Source organism: Plectropomus leopardus, chromosome 8, assembly GCF_008729295.1.
Source record: "Plectropomus leopardus isolate mb chromosome 8, YSFRI_Pleo_2.0, whole genome shotgun sequence".
Classification (NCBI taxonomy): domain Eukaryota; kingdom Metazoa; phylum Chordata; class Actinopteri; order Perciformes; family Serranidae; genus Plectropomus; species Plectropomus leopardus.
The window spans coordinates 16,693,696-16,712,020 of record NC_056470.1 but is presented as its reverse complement, the minus strand read 5'-3'; the positions used below and the strand labels follow the sequence as shown (position 1 = coordinate 16,712,020).

Genomic DNA, 18,325 nt, shown 5'->3' with positions numbered 1-18,325 from the left:
TCCAGGTAAATCGCACTTAAAATCTTTTAAGCATAATGCTGGAGGCCAAACATGATTTTTGTTTCCTTTTCAAATCACTCGTAAAAAGTTCTTCAGGTGTCATTTTGCCCATTAGTCCTGGATGTCCCGGTCTTATTGTCATTTTAAAAGCTTTTCTGTGGACAAGTTCCAGGGGGGAAAGGTGGCTACCATAATGTTGTTGCTTTTATGTTATTCATTTTTATATAATTATATATATCCATGTATATATTCATACATCTTTTTTCTATTCATATCAAGTTTTTTACTTTGGCGATACTGGTGGGATATTCTGCTCTTTGCCAGTGTGCCTGTAGCCTCCCTGGGGGGAGCTGCGTCGGGCCGGAGGCGGGCGCCTCTGGTCCCGAAACTTGAGGCCCCCAGCTCCTCTGGGGCCATTGCTGCGATAGTAGCCTTGAGAGTCACGTTCACGTGGTGGTCGGCTCTCCTTGCATTCCCATCCTCCCTCCCTGTCGTGGTTTTTCTCTTGCTTGTCTCCAGCGCTGCTGCTGCTGGAGCCCGGCTCCTCTGCCTTGTTCACGCGCAACTCGCGCAACGGCTGGCCCGTCGCGGTGCTTGAGGAAGCTGGGGCGGGGGCCGCGGGCGGAGGGTCCTTTGGTGGCCTTTGACACACCTCGGCGTAGCTGAGCTTCCGTGGCTCCTGAACCAAAGCAGGGAAAAAGCACACCTTTAAAAAAAGGATGTCACACAGACCCCCAATAATTCACTTAATGATTTCCCTCGTCATCCCTCAGATCTCATAATCTTAACGCTCATCGGGGTGGGAGTGAACATCCTGGACATTTGGTGGGAAAGACCAGACGGAGATAAAAGACAGAGACAAAGAGGAAGAGTGACAGCTAGAGAGGAGGGAGAGAACCAAAGCCAGTCAGTCCACTTCCTCACTTCCCTCTATGCGCAAAAGTTCTCATCATCGGGAAGACAACTCTGCTCGAGTGCAGGCGGTCAGTACAAAGAACGAGCCTCTGACCTGTGTGGGGGGGGGGGTTAGGGGTTGTAGCAGGGGCCGGCGTGCTGGGTGCCACTGGCGTGGAGGCAGCAGAGGGCTGAGGCCTGGAGCTAGGCACAGGCTGCGTGGTGGGGGTTGGGGTTACAGTAGACTGAACAGGTGTGCGTGGAGCCACTTTTGGAGGCGGTGGTTCTGCCCGTTCAACCCTCTTCTCCTGACGGGGGATACTGTCAGAACAAGAGTTTCAGACATTCAAATAACATTTTTTTTAGTTTTGTTAGGTGTTTTAGACAAAACACCCCGTCTACATGTAAACAGATAGTTTTGAAAACAAATTTCTCTCTACATTTTGGCCTCTCTTCCACATGCAAACATCATTTAAGGTCACTAAAACAGAACATTTTGTTAAACGCCTTCTAAGGTGCCAATTTTTCAAAACTTCCTAAATGCTCAGATCAGACGACATCATCTCCTAGATTGGTGCATGTCAACTGTTGCTGTGTAATGAACATGAGCCTGAAACAACTGACTACAGGTCTGCTTACATTTTGTCAGCACTGCTTGGTCTAATGACTATTTTACTCTTAAACTTAGTACTGTTGCACCACGTCATGGACAAAGGCAGCCATCTGCTGCACCCAATTTAATTTGGTCCTCCAGAAGACAGTTTTGGATCAGACCCACTCGGACCAGCAGAGGGTGGGACAACTTCGAGAGTGTGATTGTTGTCAGTGAGGACTGGGAGGAAAACGTTCACACATCCAGAGCACAACTCATATGGCTGAGTGAAATCCTCTGTCTTTATACTGAAGGCAGGGTTTCTACAGTTGAAGGCAGGTTAGATTTTAAGACTTATAAGTAGTAAAGACATTTTTATTACCACTTGGAATGAAATTTGAGACCAATTTTACAATAACCAACTGAAGGACAATTTTGCCCAAATGTTTATTGTGCTTTCCTGTGAAAATGTTAGATTATCTATACCAATTTATTTATTTGTTTGAAGTGGACCACATGGAAGAAAATGAACATACTGTATTAAAGTAATCTATTTGGTTTACCAGCTGAATTGGGAATATTCATTATTCTTGCCAATTTTGTGTTTTTCACTGCTCTTGAGATCCCACTGCCTAGATTTTTATTGGTGAGTTTAAGAAGAGGAATTTGGGAAATGATTTAACAAAAAATGGATGTCACCACCATATGGATGTTTTTTTTTTTTTACGCAACATCAGAAGAAACGATTTATAAAATACTACTTCTCATGTCCCAATTTTTTAAAGACTTTTGAAAGATTGACTTAAGATATTTAAATCAGTTAAGTAAGTCAGTGCCTCTTAAAGACTTTTTAAGGATCCGTGGAAACCCTGCTAATACAAATATTCTTTATTGTAGTTATTGAGACCGTCGTACCCAGGAGCTGAGGGTCCAAGTGGTTGTGTAGCGGTTTTCGCTGCTGCCAGGGCAGGACTCGAGACAGCCACAGCCTCCTCTGCGACTTGGGGTTGGCCTGAACCTGGACTCACAGTGGCGTCTTTATTGGCTTGTTCTGTCTATAAAAAGCAAGGAGGAATGCACATTACACCTCTGACACCCCCCTCTCAACAATTCTCTTTATGCAGTTTCATATTTATAAGCTGTTATAGTCTTTATGTCCTCTTACCTTGTCCCTGTACAAACCGCGTACAACATCTGACATCCGGTTTTCTAGTACTGGCTCCCCCTGTGTGCTGACCACGCAGCCAGGAAGAGGTGGGAAATTGGTAGCTGCCAAGTCAAACTTGGGTGGAGAAACCTTGACCTCTGCTAACGGCACAGGCCTCTGAGAGAGGAAATTGAAATGGCGCCAATAAACAGAAAGATCACAAGAGGGTTCACGCTTTACTACAGCATACAAGTTCGAGGGCAACATCATAACTGCAATTTACCGCAACCCGTTCGTCTTCTCGCCTTCTCCGTGTCCCTCTGTAGGTTGTGCTCCGTCTGAAATGCAAATAAATTAGAAAAAAAAAGTCAGCAGCCACTCAGTCAATTGTCACCAGTGTAGTCAAAGCCAATGAGCAGCCGCCATTGCAGCCAGGTGAAATAGATCTACCTTCCGCGTCCAGCTATGCCACTGTCGTCACTGGGGTCCAAAGACGAGGAAGAAGAGGAGAGATGTGAGAACGCTGAGCTCAGGTCAGAGGCTGTCTGGACTGGGTTAGTGGTGGTGGCAGCAGGGACGACGGGAGCGGGAGGCTGCGGGCTGCGGAGTCCAGTCAGGCTCTCCAAGGGGACAGGAGTTACAGACGCTGAGGTCACCTCACTTGTCCTCACCTGGGGCTTCACATGGTTTCTGTTGCAGAGTGGAAAGGTGAAATTGAGTAAGGTCAATATTAAGTTCAAAATACTCTCACCACATACTAGTAACCAGTGTTTCCTGTAGAGCTTTCTGCTTGTGGGGCTAATTTTTGCAATGGGGCCTTAACTTCAGGAGGAGTTACACTGACCATACTGGTGGTTTTTACATGCCAAGTCTATTAACATGCAGCAAATGATTCTAACTAGGGTCGCGTGATATTGTTTGTCATGCAACGGCAGAAATGTGCCAACCGGTAAAGATTTAGCTATACTGTTTCTACAGTGGTCGCTATTCAGGGGCAGGACTGGAGTCTCACGATTTTCACAGATCCAGCTGCCTCTAAAGCTAATGTGATTTTGGCGGGCATGGAGGAGGAGCGCAAGGTTGTAAATACCGAAATCTTTAACACATGAAATTATTGTTCACAGAAACCTTGAAGGAGTATTTCACCCACAAAATGACCATCTGTTTCATTTAAGTCGTGCCATGTCGCCTTGACTTTGTGAAGAAAACATTTCTCTCACGTGCCTCCGCAAAAATGGCCAACATTTATCTATTAATTGAACGCATTTAACAGCAAAGCATCTGTTTATAAACTCACACAACTGATGCAGTACAACCCAAGTCTCATTTATCCAGCCGTATGCTTACCGTTTACACTGAACTGAACGTGAGACTGTAGTGAGACTGTTGTGCTCACTGCTGAAGGTTTTTCTCGTGAGAATGTGTGTGTTTGGGAAGTAATGAACATGCGACAGGATAAATGAGACCTGGATTATACTGCACAAAATGTGTGAGTGTTTGTAAACTGATGTTCTGATGAACTTTTGCTGTTGTCAAATGTCGTCCTCGATCAACATGTTTGGCGTTTTCCGTATGTGGGAAAAAGGTTTTCTTCACAATTTCAAGGTAACAAGCCATGACTTGATGCACAAATGGTCACTTTGTGGGTTAAGTATTCCTTTAAAGCGTCCATTCTTGGCCCACTGAATGTGAATTCAGGGCATTGCTGTAAAAGAGCTTAAAGCTCAGTCAAATTTCCCTGAATAAACAATGGCTGACGATGATGATTCTTGAAGGAATTTTAGTTTTACAGTTTTGAGTCTGTTTTGTGATGAAGTATGGTATGGTTACTTTAAAAACGGGCATGTTGACACGGCTACGGAGAAGAGTGGACTGAGAATGATGATTCTGATGCAAACGTAGGTTTCTGACTGTTTAGGGAATCAAGTTAGAGTGGATGAAATGTCCGAGTGAAGACGGGAACAGAGTGTAACAAGTTGACAATCTGGTATCAGGCCACATATGTGTATGTGCCACTGATAACTTGATGCCGTGGAAAATGTTCAGCAGGTATTACGGCAATGCAAATCTAACTGAATGGGCTATGACATGTTAAACCACTGTATGGTCCTATAATGGGAGCTTGTGCTTGGACATTAATGCCATTACATACAGAGAACTGCACTGTAATCACAGTGCTGATGTGACAGGAATTAGAACAGACAGTAACAAGCCTATATATATATATTTAAAAAAAGCTATTTGTTGTGGGTCCATCAACAATTTTCAGATAACTGAGGCTGAAGCAGCGAAATGAGTTCAAAGGAAACACTTGTGAACACTTGTGTTCAGTTTGCTGGAGGAATAAGACAGCATGCTGTGTCCTCAGGGTAAGACATGCAGGGGAGGTGAGGGGATTACATTTCTGCTCATGACTGGTTGAAGACTTTGAAGTCAACATACTGTACATTTGGAAGCTACAACCAAAGATGTTCAGAAGAGCTGACAATGCCCATGTTGGACCTAGACAGGCTACTAATGTCTTATGGCAGCATAAATAGGCTCTGACACAGATATTAGCCCTTTGTACACCACCTGTTGCTGTTGTGTTAAATCGCGTTATTATGCCAGATCACCGTTCTGTATAAACGGTACGATCGTGTGTAATGGGAAGGACAGAGATGTCTCGCCTTTAAGCCTGCAACAAAAGGTAGCAACACCGCTGAATCAAGGTCTATGTAAAATGGGCAGCCTGCGGTGCGGGTATCTGAGCTGCTTGTCTAGCTGTCACACTAGAGGCAGATGCCGTTGTGTTAAATGCCACGACTCAGTTTCGGCAACGCTGGCATGCTGTCTATAACCACACACGAGGGATCCGCATGATGCTGCCGCTGATCCTGTGTTTAAAAATGCAAAGGTGGCGTTAGCACCATCTCTGTGTAAAAAGGGCTACTGCTTGTCAGAGACCGAGCAGCATGATTCACATGGACTGATCTTGTCATGAGTCTTTGACCCTCAGATCTCATAATCTGAACGCTCATCGGGATGCGAGTGAAGCTCCTGACTTTGGGAGGGAAGGACAGAGAGAAAAAAGAAAAGATCAGGAGAAGATGAGGAGGAGAAAGAAAGAACCAAAGCCAGTCACTCCACTCCCTGGTTTCCCTCTATGCGCATCTTGATCTCATCATTGGGCCTGACTTGAAAGGAGTCCAGTGAGATATTTCTTTGTGAAGCTGCTTTTTTTAAATTAAAAAAAAATATATATATATATATAAACAAACTCACAAAGTAATCACCTCTTTGCAAAAGATGTAAAGCATACGGATTAAAGCTTGACAGCTACCTGACCCAGACTCAACTCCAAACTGTCAGCATTTCTTTTTTTGTTAAAGCAATTAACAACATGACATGTAATGCAATCACTGACGTAGAAAGCAGCAATAAAAACAATGAATAAATAAAATGGGTGGTTAGTTGTGATGGAGAGAAACTGTTACATGTAATGTCAATACAAGGACGACAATTTGGAGCCAACAAGGTCGTAACTGGAAAAGGCAGGTGCTCAAAATCAGATAGCAGCTGCTGCCATTTAGTCGGCAACCCTACATTTATCAAATGACATGACAAATCCAGGATGTCCATTACCTGGCAACAAACATTTACACACTGATGAAAAGGACATGGTCATAAAAGTCGGACTGGCAGAAGGCATGGGCCCGGTTATGGATTTAGTCATTTGGCTGTAGCAGTATGGTAAGAGATGAGGGTAGCGATGAAGCTTATTGTACAGTATAGCAGTGGTACCTGAAGGCATTTATTACATTCTTTCTTGAATAGAGGGGGACACTGTGGGGACAGTAAGAAGACAGGGAGGGAAGAACAATTCCCTGGTGAGGTTACATTATCTTGAAACAAAAGTTAACTGCAGATGATCTGATGTTCACAGTTCATCATGCAAACAATGACAAGTGGTAAAATATACCAATTTGAATATGTTTATGCAAATACCAGAGTTATATTTAAAGGTTCAGTGTTTAGGGTTTAGGGGGATCTATGGACAGAAATGAAATAATGTTAAAAAGTATGATTTGTTGGTGTGTAATCAACTGCTTGGCGTTATTTTAGAATGAGACATTTATGTCCACATGAGCGGGTCCTCGTCCATGGAGACTGCCATGTTTCACAGCCATGTTTCTACAGTAGCCCAGAATGGACAAACCTAACACTGGCTCTAGATGTGGCCATTCAAGTTTTCATGTTGGCCATCGTCGGAAATCTGATTTTTTTTTTTAACTGTTAAACTGCTTTATTCAGTGTTTTAATCACCTGGTCTGTTTTTTTTTTTTTTTAAAGAGGAAGAGAGCTCTGTAGATAATTCAAATCCTGTAAAAAACCTGCTGAACAATGAACGCTGGAGGAATTCTGCCTTCATACCTGGCACATGGGAGGAGTTTCAGCTGGTTCAGCTGCTATCCTCACTGTTAAGATGCCACTAAATCCCCATAAATCTTACACACTGAACCTTTAAGCCAAAACTAGACAAAACAACTCAAATTAACAGATGGCATCTGGAAAAAAGAATTCCTTACCGGTTTCTGTTGAATGGGCGAGTGATATTAAGAGAACTGGAGCCAGTTTTGTAGTGTCCCGCAGAGCCAAATCCATTCACAAAGCTACTGTTGGGAAATGGTGCCTGCACAAGAAAAAAAAAAACAAAGACTATTTACAAACCCAATTTTATGCAGTATTTAAATAAAATTTGGCGATTTATTTATTTAGCTGCTGCCACAACGACCTGACCTGAAAATAAATTTCCTGTAAGTGCAAGAAGTGTTAAGAAAAATTCAGCATATTTGACCATCTTGATGTTATGCAAAATACTGTGTGTTTGTCTATTGACAATTCAAACTGCAAGAAGGGAAAAGACTCATTTAAATTCACTTGATGCATTTCTCTTCAGGCGTTACAACAAACAAGATAGCAAAGACTAACAATCAATTATGCTTTTTATTTTTGGGTGATGAAAGACTTCTGTTGGTGCATGACTTGCGGCTTTTATTATTAGCACAGAGCAATCACCAGACACTGAAAACATTCATTTACATGCAACACCACAACATACTCCCTTATACAAACAAATCTACAAGGACACATCAACATAAATACCTGCACACTCATCCAGTGCACATATAAAACTACAATTTATTCCAATTAAAACCCAGAATAAGTCAAATTGATGTTGACACGACTGGTTGCTCAATATGCATTTTTTTGCACCGCAGGATGAAGAGCCTGTGCATGTTTTAAGATCAGCTGGAAGCATATTTCAACATCTGATGGATGTAAATGAGAGAGCAGATTGTGCCGAGGCAGTCCACTGCTGTTGGATGTTTAAATGTGAGTTTAGGGCAGGTTGAGAGGTTCTGCTCATTTGCTCTGAGCGAAGCTGAAATAAGCTTTCAGTGGTGGAAGAGTAGTACTGTAAATTATCTTGAATATCAATCAAACTTCTGAAAACAGATTGAGATTTTCAGGATTGAAGAGGTTTTACTGGGACAATATGTTATAATGGTGCTAATTTAAAAATTTCCAAGCTATAAAAGGTTTATTATCTGCATCACTTTTTACACATTTAATGATGACAAAGCATGAGAATGTTTTCAACTGAGGTGCCCAAAGGGTGAACTGCAGAGTCGGTTTGTGTTTGTGTGACTGCATCATAGCAGTGTGAGTGCAGTGTGTCTCACCAGAGGAGTTTCAAAATACGGCGTGGGCGAAGGCGTCCAGGTGGGAGGTACGATGCCGTAGACTGGGTACTGCTGCTGGGGGTAGACGTGCTGCATGTAGAGCGGGGAGCTGTACTGGGACTGGCTCTGGGACTGCTGAGCGTACAGGCTGCTGTCCATGCTACGGTAGCCATTCTTCGCAAAGAATGTGTTGATGGCCTTTATCCTGGCCTGTCGGCATGGAAAATCAAGAAAACAGCACAAAGTGAAATAACCAAAAAACGACTTCACAAAACAGGCCTTTCCAAAATGTAAAATTAAAAAACATAAAAATTTTGATTTTACTCACCATGATGGGTTTTCCCTGAAATGTTTTTACTTCCTCTCTTAAATACTTGTATGCCTGTGGGAGCGTAAGTCATTTAAATATAAGGATTCAAAAGGCAATTCAACAAAATCACCCCCTCATCTTCCTCAAACTTTGACACCTTCAATACATACATTCAACATTTTCAGAATAGAGGTTGTATAACAATATTTCAGGATCAAAATCAATTCAGTTGCATAATGAAAAAAATGTCAAGGAAATAAACATAACAAAAACCTTCATGGTCTGCTTATAAAGACGGAATGAAACTAAAATGTCTAAATAATGTTATCGTCTTTGTTAATTAAATGTTGATGAGTTTTAAATTTAAGTATATTTTAAAATCAGTATCTATAACACTTAAAAGGGTGGTTTTTGAGCCAAATCATTTTATGTATATATTTTGCTCAAATAATCAAATTAATTACGTACTTTTAATCAGATAAGGAACTGTTGTCTTATATATCTAATCTAAGAAGTTTTGAAAAGTATCTTTGTAAATCAAAGCCAAACGAAGTGACATAGTTTCTACAATATACATAATTCGGACAGTGCGGGGGGAGAATGCATTACCTGTTGAGCGTCTGTGTCTGATTGGAATGTGATGTACCAGTTGTTGTTGTGTGCAAACTCGACACTTATCACTTTTGGACAGTTGTCATTTTTGAATAGTGACTCCACTTCCTGTGAGTTAGACACAAAGAATGATGTCACTCTTCAGATAAACAGCAACTGTGCAGCATTCATTGCTAAGTGCAGGCACACTTTAGCTTTACCTCGACAGGTGTGGTCTCAGGGACCTCCCTCAGGATGATGATGCATCGCTTGTGATTAGGACGCACTTTCTCCCCTTTCTCGTCCACTTGTACCATCGGAGAGGCTGACAGGAATTCAGGGTATTTAAATATAGACACAATACAGATGCATGCAGCTCATTTTAACACACAACCACCTTAAACTTCAACACTTACATCTCAACACATCCAGGATGAGGTCCATGTCAGTGGTGAGGACTTTGATGCCTTCCATGCTGGCTATAGTCCAAATAGGGACAAACTGGTCGCTGTCCATCTGGGACATCAGGTACAAATCCTTTGAGAGGTTTTCTCTGAATCACAAAACAAATCCATGCAGATTAGCTTTCTCTCCTCAGATTCGGCAGTATAAAAAAGGTGGTTTGAGTGCTAGTCTCTTACCTAGAGAAATAAAACTCCAGCTCTTTCTTAAGAGACTCTCGTAGATTCTCAGAAGAGATCGGAGATCGTTCTTCAGTTTTGGAATCCACTGAAAAAAAAAAAAAAAAAAAAAAACCAAGTCAATAGTGATCAAATACAACCGCTCATGAAGTCCACTTTTATTATGCCTGTAATGTTCAGTGTTTGGTGACACCGTCAGAAGTATTAAATGAAGATTTATCATTGACAGGGTTGTCCTCAAGCCAGGATTTTTAGTTACGTCTCAGTTGGCAGTTCAAACCGAAGCATTATGTACAGCGGTCACATCATCGCAACCACAAATTCTTTATCACTCGATCGCAAGAGATACGCTGAGCGTGACTCTACAGTGTAAACTTATAAACTGCCTCATTATCTTTTGATATGTAGTAATATGCACGTCATGCGAGTAGTATTTAATAACTATGCCCATGAAACAGACGCTGCATTCTGAATTGCACACGTTTCCTTTTTAGTTTCATTACATTCTGCAGATGTCATACCAAAGTTCAAACTGTTACATGGAGTGTGCATACAGTCGAAACACATAACATTTTCTCCTTGAACTTTGACCCTCTAGCTCATATAACCGTCGCAGTCTGTAGTGCGAGTTGTCATCTATCTGTGGCCCGAGCAACGCGACATATCTGCTAAGTAGAGGATTGTGGGTCAGAAGACCCAGAAAGCATGCGGGCTTGCATACTGTAAAATGCAGCTGAATGCAGAGTAGGACATCCTCGTATTTTTTGCATACTGCATTTAACATGCTATGTCCTGGGACATAAAAAATAATTTTCTGGCATACTGAATGGCATGGTGGTCTGCAGGACTAGGACGACATCAGATTTTTAGCACATGACTATCGTAGCAAAAACAATTCACCATAACATTAATGTAATATCTATGGAAATTTTAAAAGAATTCTAGCTGTCAAAAACATGTTAACAAATGGAAATGATTTCAGAAATTTTGGATTATTTACACATTATTATTATATGCATATATTATTAACATGAAATCAATTTCACTTTTTAAATATGGTTATCGTCAATACCAGTATACACTATGACCCCTGGGAGCGTGGGTATTACAACAGAAGAGAATTTCCCAGACAGGAAAAGACGAATAAAATATATGATTGTGTTGCGTTCTGAGTGGTGTAGGATGGAGTCTGATGGATAATAGTAACTAAAAGTACCTCATTAGGCAAAGGGTCTTGTGTATGAGGTGACAACCAGGCTGAACAGGTCAAACAAGCGTTGAAAGTATGTAAATCGTCCCTGAGTCAAACACGGGATTTACATGTGAACATTGTAAATTAAATACAAATAACATTTAGGTGTGGCCAAAAAGTCTGTGTTCCCAGTTTCACCTGCAAGACAAATATCCCTTTGGGGACAATAAAGTAAACTTAACTATGTGGCCTGAGGAGCCAGCAGTCTGCGGGTTTTCATCCATTTCTACCAAGACTAACCGCTGATTAGCACGCCGTAAAATCACCTGTGAGGTGATGAAAACCTGCACACGGATACAGGTCAATGTGCTGCAGTGAAAAAAGCACATTTGTGGGGCAACACTGCGAAACAGTATCGTCTTTAAGCTGCAGAGACTGTTAATGACGTTAGATCACACAGTTTTAAATCCCATCCTGACTAAAAAAAAATAAGAAATGCTATGAAAGAGAGTTATCCTTAGTTGTGGCCAGTTTGTGTGAGGAGACGACTGCATGTGATGTGACGTGACTGACCTGAGGTCCCCGTGGTGGACTCAGCGGGGGAAAAGCCCAACTCTGGAGGGTCCATTCCATTTACTGCTATCTCAGCTGTTGCTGTGGAGCTGCTGTCATCCAGGGCCGTGAATCCCACAGTGTACTGCTTGCACCCAGCAGACGAAGGCTCAGAATAACCTGTGAACAAGGTAAAGAGTTCAAAAGCAACAACAGACGTCTATTTTCCAGTGATGCTTCGCCTCGTCTTTATGTCTCCCAGGGTTTGGCTTATAGCTGTATATAGGGTGATGTCAACAAAAGAGTTAAAACACTAAACACTAAAAAGCAAGAATTTAAGGGAAAATTTAGCTTAAACATAAATACAGGTGTGGAAAAAAGTCTATTTATATAATTACACGAAATGTTAAACAGTTTTCAGATTAGATAATGATTTAGGGAAATGGAAGTGAATCTCACCCTCACTAATGTCTGAGGAGGGCCAATGAGGGCTGTTGGTAACAGCCTCGCTGGGGGCCACAGGCATCTCCTGCCACACCTTGGCATTTGGGTTCAAACCGGCGCCCTTAGAGGTGACCTTCAAAGCAGAAACAGCAAGACCAGGAGAGTTCATTCCTTAAACACTGTAAAAGCAGAGTTTATCTTAGTGTAATTAAACATCTTAAACATACAGACACAACTGCGGCAATAGTTTGCATTTAAAACTGGCAACGATCTAAATTAGACTGCTGGAATTTGACAGTTTATATTCCAGCAGACTTGTGAATATGTGAATGTTGTGTTTCATCTGAAACAGAGACCTACACTATGATGAGCATCATGCTTTTAATATTCTTGCTGAATCACCTCAGATTTGCCGTCTCATCTCTGCTTGGCATCTTACTCATTCCCAGACAGCAAATCTTGAACATGCTGCTGTCCATGGTGTGTTTTGCAACGTTCCAGTCAAGCCACTGACACTTTTTGGTTTATCAACACATTGAGTTACTTTTTATATTTAATGTTGAGCATCAAACAAATTCAGTGTGTGAAAGAAACATATCAGACGGCTTTACAGCAAAGGCCATCAAGGTAGAAATCTGAGGGTAAAATGATAACGTGACGCAATTATGGAAATACACTTGGAAAATATCAATGAAATAAACAAAGCACTAGTTGCCACCTAATTAGTAACCAGTTGCCTAAAGCCACCATTATGCCTCACCAGACAAAATAACAGTTAAACACTCCATATAAGACAAATTCATCTAATAAAAAATGACAAACAACTGTGTTGACATTAAATTTGCCTTTTGTTGTTTGGACAGACATTACGTGTGCAAAGGTGCACCCGTCATCACAGCAGCGCCAACATGCATACAAAAAACAGGCAGCAACAACCAAACCTTGCAGGTTGAACAAGGAATCAAACTGTGAGGACTGAGACCCGACCATCACTACACCTGCCGAGTTCACTAATTATTTTAACCTTATATTGGGGGCCGCTGACTGAAATCACCTGGTGCACTCAAAGGAAGGCGGGAACACCTGCATACCATTGGGCCTCCATGACATCTAATTAGAAACCAGAGAAGTGCAATGAAATATGGCACAGAGGGCCCCGTGATCCCCCGCAGACAAAAGAGGCTATTACCCCGTTAACCTCGAGGAGCAGAAAAATTATAAGCTTTGAGTAGAGCTGAGTAAAGCTAAATGCTGAAAAAGAAAGCATGTAAAAAGAGTAGTTTGAGTTACATATTTATATTTTTGATGCACGTTATTACAGGATTAGATCTGACTCCCTATATCAAAAGGGCTGAGGACTGGCAGGAGAAACCCTGACCCTGCAAAGATCTGTGGCCAGGAATAGATCACATACTGTACGTGTTAATTGAGGTACAGTACCGTGCACAAGTCTTAGGCCACCATAGATTTGCTTAAGCAAAGTTGTAATACGAATATGCATGTATTTATTTCCCAGTGTCTTTTTTAAGATACAAAGAATACAGAGAACATGTACAGTAGTTTAATACAGAAGACAGTGCATTATTGAGCAATGTTGGCGTGGAATTCATTACCAAGTTTGGGGATTTCTGAAAGTAATGCAATATGTTTTAACAAAAAGGTAAGACTGTATTTATTTACACAAGGAATAGTGTAAAACACGATATATACTATATACTTTTGATGGTTTTGAAGATGTGAAATTGTCTTTGAGCAATGTAATTTTTTTCTCTTGTGATTTAGTTGATAAGTTTCCAGGTATTTTTATTTTTCTCAACTACTGAAGAGATTAATCATTATTTGGAGCTGCTGTATATATTAGACAGTCTTTGAATTTGTGTTGATTGTTATGTGTTGTATTAGTGTTATGATGTATTGAGTCACCCCGAGTATGAATGTATCTTACCATCATAACAAAAGGTAGCTCAAACAATTAAATATTGAGCTTTGGACATGTCTTGACTTTGATGCAAACCTGGTGTAAACACACCAAAACATTATCGTTGTAAATCTCATTTTATCTGCCCAAGAGTGCTCAGGACATGCTAAGTGAAAAAGGGAGATCACACCAAATACCTGCAACTTTAGCCTGCTGAAGTTGTTATATTTTGAAATATATGTATTTTCAATTCTGTATACATATTTTCTGTATGTTCTGGTTGTATTTAAGTAAAGAGACTACTGAGAAATAAAAATGCATGATCATTATAACCTTGCCGAAATAACAGAGTTTAAGGTGGCCTATGATTTTTGCACAGTACTGCAGATGATGTGAGCTTGATTTGTGGGTTACAGTTTCATCCAAAGAGCGGGGGATGACAGCTGTGCACTAACTTTGAAACGCCAATAACTGTCAAATTTACCAGCTTCTTCTTTTGACATTGTCACCTGCCTCCTGCTAATAGATCCACCCCCAGTTTAGCCAAAGCACCCGGCCTGACAAGTACAGCTGCTGGTTACAATGTGCCTCAAGACACTTCTCTCCTCCAAGTACACAAGGATGAGTGTGCCACACGTTTAGGCCTCAGTGTCGTTAAAAAGGAGCACTAACATTTATGTGCCGTGCAACTTGACACATGGTTACAATGCATGCTTCTGTGTTACAGGCCGTGGCGAGCCAAGTAATGTCAGCTGACTAGGCTGCGCAGCACAGGCCAGGTATTTGCAACGCATGTCACCGCGCTAGCTCAGTTAGCTAGCGGCGCGATTAGCTAACAGATAGTGAATGAACGTTTACCCTTCGGCCAATAATGTAACGTTAACCATCGATCGTCTTCATATCGAAAACGACTCAATCAATACTTATGCGTTCCCAATACCACTGCGGTTATTCTGAGATACAGCTGTGTCATAACTTAACTTATAGGCTAATGATTACTCAGCAAACTACTTAATGAGCTTGCTTGTTACAGTGGCTAAGCTAGCATTAGCCGGCTGTATGTTAGGGCTGCAGTGGAGCGCTGGCTAACGCTGAAGTTGGCTCTTGATTCGTACCTTCAGATTCAGCAGTTAAGGGGAAAAGTGACTTTTTTAACGACCGGCTTTTTACACATCTTACTGTTTTAAGAGCATTTTAGACATTTAAGGTAAAGCCCCGACACTGTCTGCAACCCACTGTCACAACCGTAAAACGTTTATTATATTTGTAAAAAAGCAAAAATGGAGATTTCACTTTTTTTTCATATGTTGACCACATTGTAAAAAACAAACACTAAGGTTAGATAGGTCAAACCTGGAATACATTATCCCAGAGAGGCTAGAGGTTGATAAAAACATAGTTTCACATTTAAGAAACCTTGATACAATTTGTGAAAATGCAAAATGTGATGATTTCACTGCATTTTTCACATGTTGACAACATTAGGAAAAAATAACACGCTATTTAGATCAAACCTGGACTAAATGATCCAAGAGAGGCTAAAGGTCGATAAAAACACAGTTTTAGATTTGTGAAACTTTGTTCTACTTGTAAAGACGCAGAAAAGCAGATTTCACAGCCTTTTTTTTCCTTTTTTGACCACATAAGACCAGGTCCACATCAAAAACCACTATACCTCAACTAGTCAAATTTGATTATCCCAGAGAGGCTGAACATTACTTTAAAACACAGCTCCACTTTTTAAAAAAAAAAAAAAAAAAAAATCTTATTCCTATTGGTAACATTTCAAAAAGAGGAAGATTTCTGCTGGAAAGAAGAAATCTTCAACATGGTCTCTGTCAAAAACAATTATATTTTCACAGGTAAAACCGAGACAAGTTTGTCCCAAAGAGGCTTAAAGTTGATAAAAACGCAGTTTCAGATTTGTGAAACCTTTATTCCATGTGTGAAAACGCAAAAACATATGATTTTACATTATGTTTCAAAAACAGACCAAATTGGGCCTGATCTCTGTAAAAAAAAAAACCCACTGTACTAACGACAGATCTGCACTAAATTATCCCAGAAAGCCTAAATATTATCAAAAACATTGTTTCAGATTTGTGAAACCTTTATTCTGTTTTTGAAAACGTGATAAAACGGAGGATTTCTGCTGAAAAAGAAATCTTCCTGCGGTATCGGGAGCTTCGAACTGCAAGCTAACTTCAGCGTCGTGGCTAACATTAAGTGTAAAATCACCTGCCTGGCTGCAAGTTAGTGGTCGTGCAAGTGCCGCCGTATGTGGTCTGAGGGTTTTTGCCTGACGGTCAATAACACACTAACATTAAGCACTATCAGGCAGCGATTACGCAAATAGTCGCACAGCCACAGCCAAGCTGAAACCTGGTAGCTTTAAATGTGTCTTGGTTGCGTTAATTTTAGCTGTTGGTTAATGAATATCGCCCATCACTCAGAGGGGGGCGTACTGTGCTAACAGGTCTCCAGTGAGTCGCTTAGCCAGCTAGCTTGCTAGCTAAAGAAGGCCTCACTCACCATGCCGCCTGACCCTCCCTCGCTCCCCAGCGGAGCCTCGTCCTTCGCACCGGTCTTCGGTCCGGGATCAGCCTCCTCCTGCAGCAGCGGCGGCTCTCCGCTCTGATCTGAATTCATCAGCCGCTCCTGACTCACTTCCACCCCGTCGCGTTCTCCCGGCCCCCGCCTGCCACCACCTCCTCTTTCCGAAATAGCGGCTGGGTTCAGCAGTCGGTCTGGTTCTCTCCTGTTGGACCGGATTGGCCAGCAGCACACTCAAACTAGCTCACTGGCTAGCTAGCCGGCTAGCACCGTATGCTACAGACTGAAGCTAGCGAGCTAGCGTGCTATGAATCAACGGAGCGGGCTAACGCCAGCTAGCTCAATGAATCAAACCTGCACGCTAAGATACTAATGGTAGAAGCGATGCCAAACCATGACTCTCTTCAAACCACAGTCGCCGCTGGCGGCTCGTCAAATATTACACCACACACCGGGTTCGTGAGGCGCATTCCTAACCGGGCGACCGGAGCGGACACTGGGGACACGCACCCTTCCTCAGCGCAGGCACACAGTCCGCCGACGTCCCGGCTGCCACCGCGAGCTCTCGGTGACCTCTGCACACACTGTTTCCTTTTCCTTTTCCGGATCCACACTGTAGTTTTCTACTGTATTTTTTGTGCAATATTATTATTTTTTTATTTCCTTTTTTTTAATATTAATATATATATATATAAAAAGATGGAAAATACGATTAAAGGAGTAACAAGAAACAAAAGGGAACATGTACTCACAAAATAAAAAGAGCTTTTAAAGGCATTGTAGATACTCATAGTCTTGATGGCTTTTGGATTTGTTAGGCTGAGAATGAAATTTAAACTGCCCTAATAACAATAATAGTTAATTAACAAGGACTGTAGTTATGTGTTTTTGTTTGTTTGTTTTTAATTTAAAGGAAACAAGTTATCTTGTAGAGAAACCTTTAGGTTTGCTCAGTTTGTCAGTAAAAAAAAAAAGCAACATGATAAGTCATACAGGAAAGGGGAGTCACTTTGTGAAAATAGTTTGTCAAAGGCAATTTTAAAAACCAGCTTCACATGAGAAGTAATACAAGTCAATGAGTTGCCCAGTTCGTGGCAAAAACAAAGTAATTTAAATTGTTTTTTCAAAGCTTTACATGTAATGTCTTAATTTTCTGCATCAAATTATAGAGAGTAGTACCGATAAGTGTTGATACCAATGAGCAGTACCGCTATCAATATTGGTATTGGTATCGATAAAATCCTAACAATAGTCAGTCCTTGAGTGTTTCAAAGAACAGTTTCAGTTCATGCTTGAAGTGGTGGATACTGGGTTTCCATTTGCATTTATGAATTAAAGAATCTCCAACATAATTCTTAAAATAAATTTATAATTGTTTCTGTTCCAGTGTTATAAAATACACAGGATTCAGACAGATCTTTTCTATATTAAAAAAAAGTTGGATATATTAAATGCATAACTTTGAAATACACTTTACTGACCTTATTGCTGACTTAATATTTGTCAGAGTAAGGCCACACTGATTTGAAATTAATGTTGTCAAAGTGACTATTCCAGAGGTAGCAGGGCAGTGTATTATGTGTCTAAAAAAAAAATGATTACATTTGTTATTCTTTATGTTGAGGCCATTTAACAAAACATCTGTTTTAAACATTTGCTGTGTATTAGACATATTGCTCCTCTGCAATAAACGTGTAATGAAGTCCTTAATCCAAAATGTATGTGCTGTAGAGTCAAGACTAGGCCAAATATGCAGACTTCTTTT

General features: G+C 41.0%; 1 protein-coding gene across 2 annotated transcripts; it reads right to left on the bottom strand.

Moving 5' to 3' along the window:
- Window positions 1–365: 365 nt before the first annotated feature.
- Window positions 366–17,088, bottom strand: LOC121946724 (la-related protein 4). Of its 2 annotated transcripts, XM_042491445.1 has the most exons (17): window positions 16,540–17,088; window positions 12,105–12,222; window positions 11,667–11,825; window positions 9,902–9,989; window positions 9,677–9,813; window positions 9,482–9,585; window positions 9,279–9,389; window positions 8,688–8,741; window positions 8,360–8,569; window positions 7,202–7,305; window positions 6,417–6,458; window positions 3,084–3,323; window positions 2,917–2,971; window positions 2,652–2,810; window positions 2,402–2,541; window positions 1,010–1,215; window positions 366–679 (listed from the first exon to the last, which is right to left on the bottom strand). In XM_042491445.1, the coding sequence occupies exons 1-17, from the start codon at window positions 16,654–16,656 to the stop codon at window positions 447–449; spliced, it is 2,277 nt and encodes a 758-aa protein (XP_042347379.1). In that variant the 5' UTR covers window positions 16,657–17,088; the 3' UTR covers window positions 366–446. The 2 variants fall into 2 exon arrangements, with proteins under 2 accessions (XP_042347379.1, XP_042347380.1); XM_042491446.1 differs by lacking the exon at window positions 6,417–6,458.
- Window positions 17,089–18,325: the final 1,237 nt, after the last annotated feature.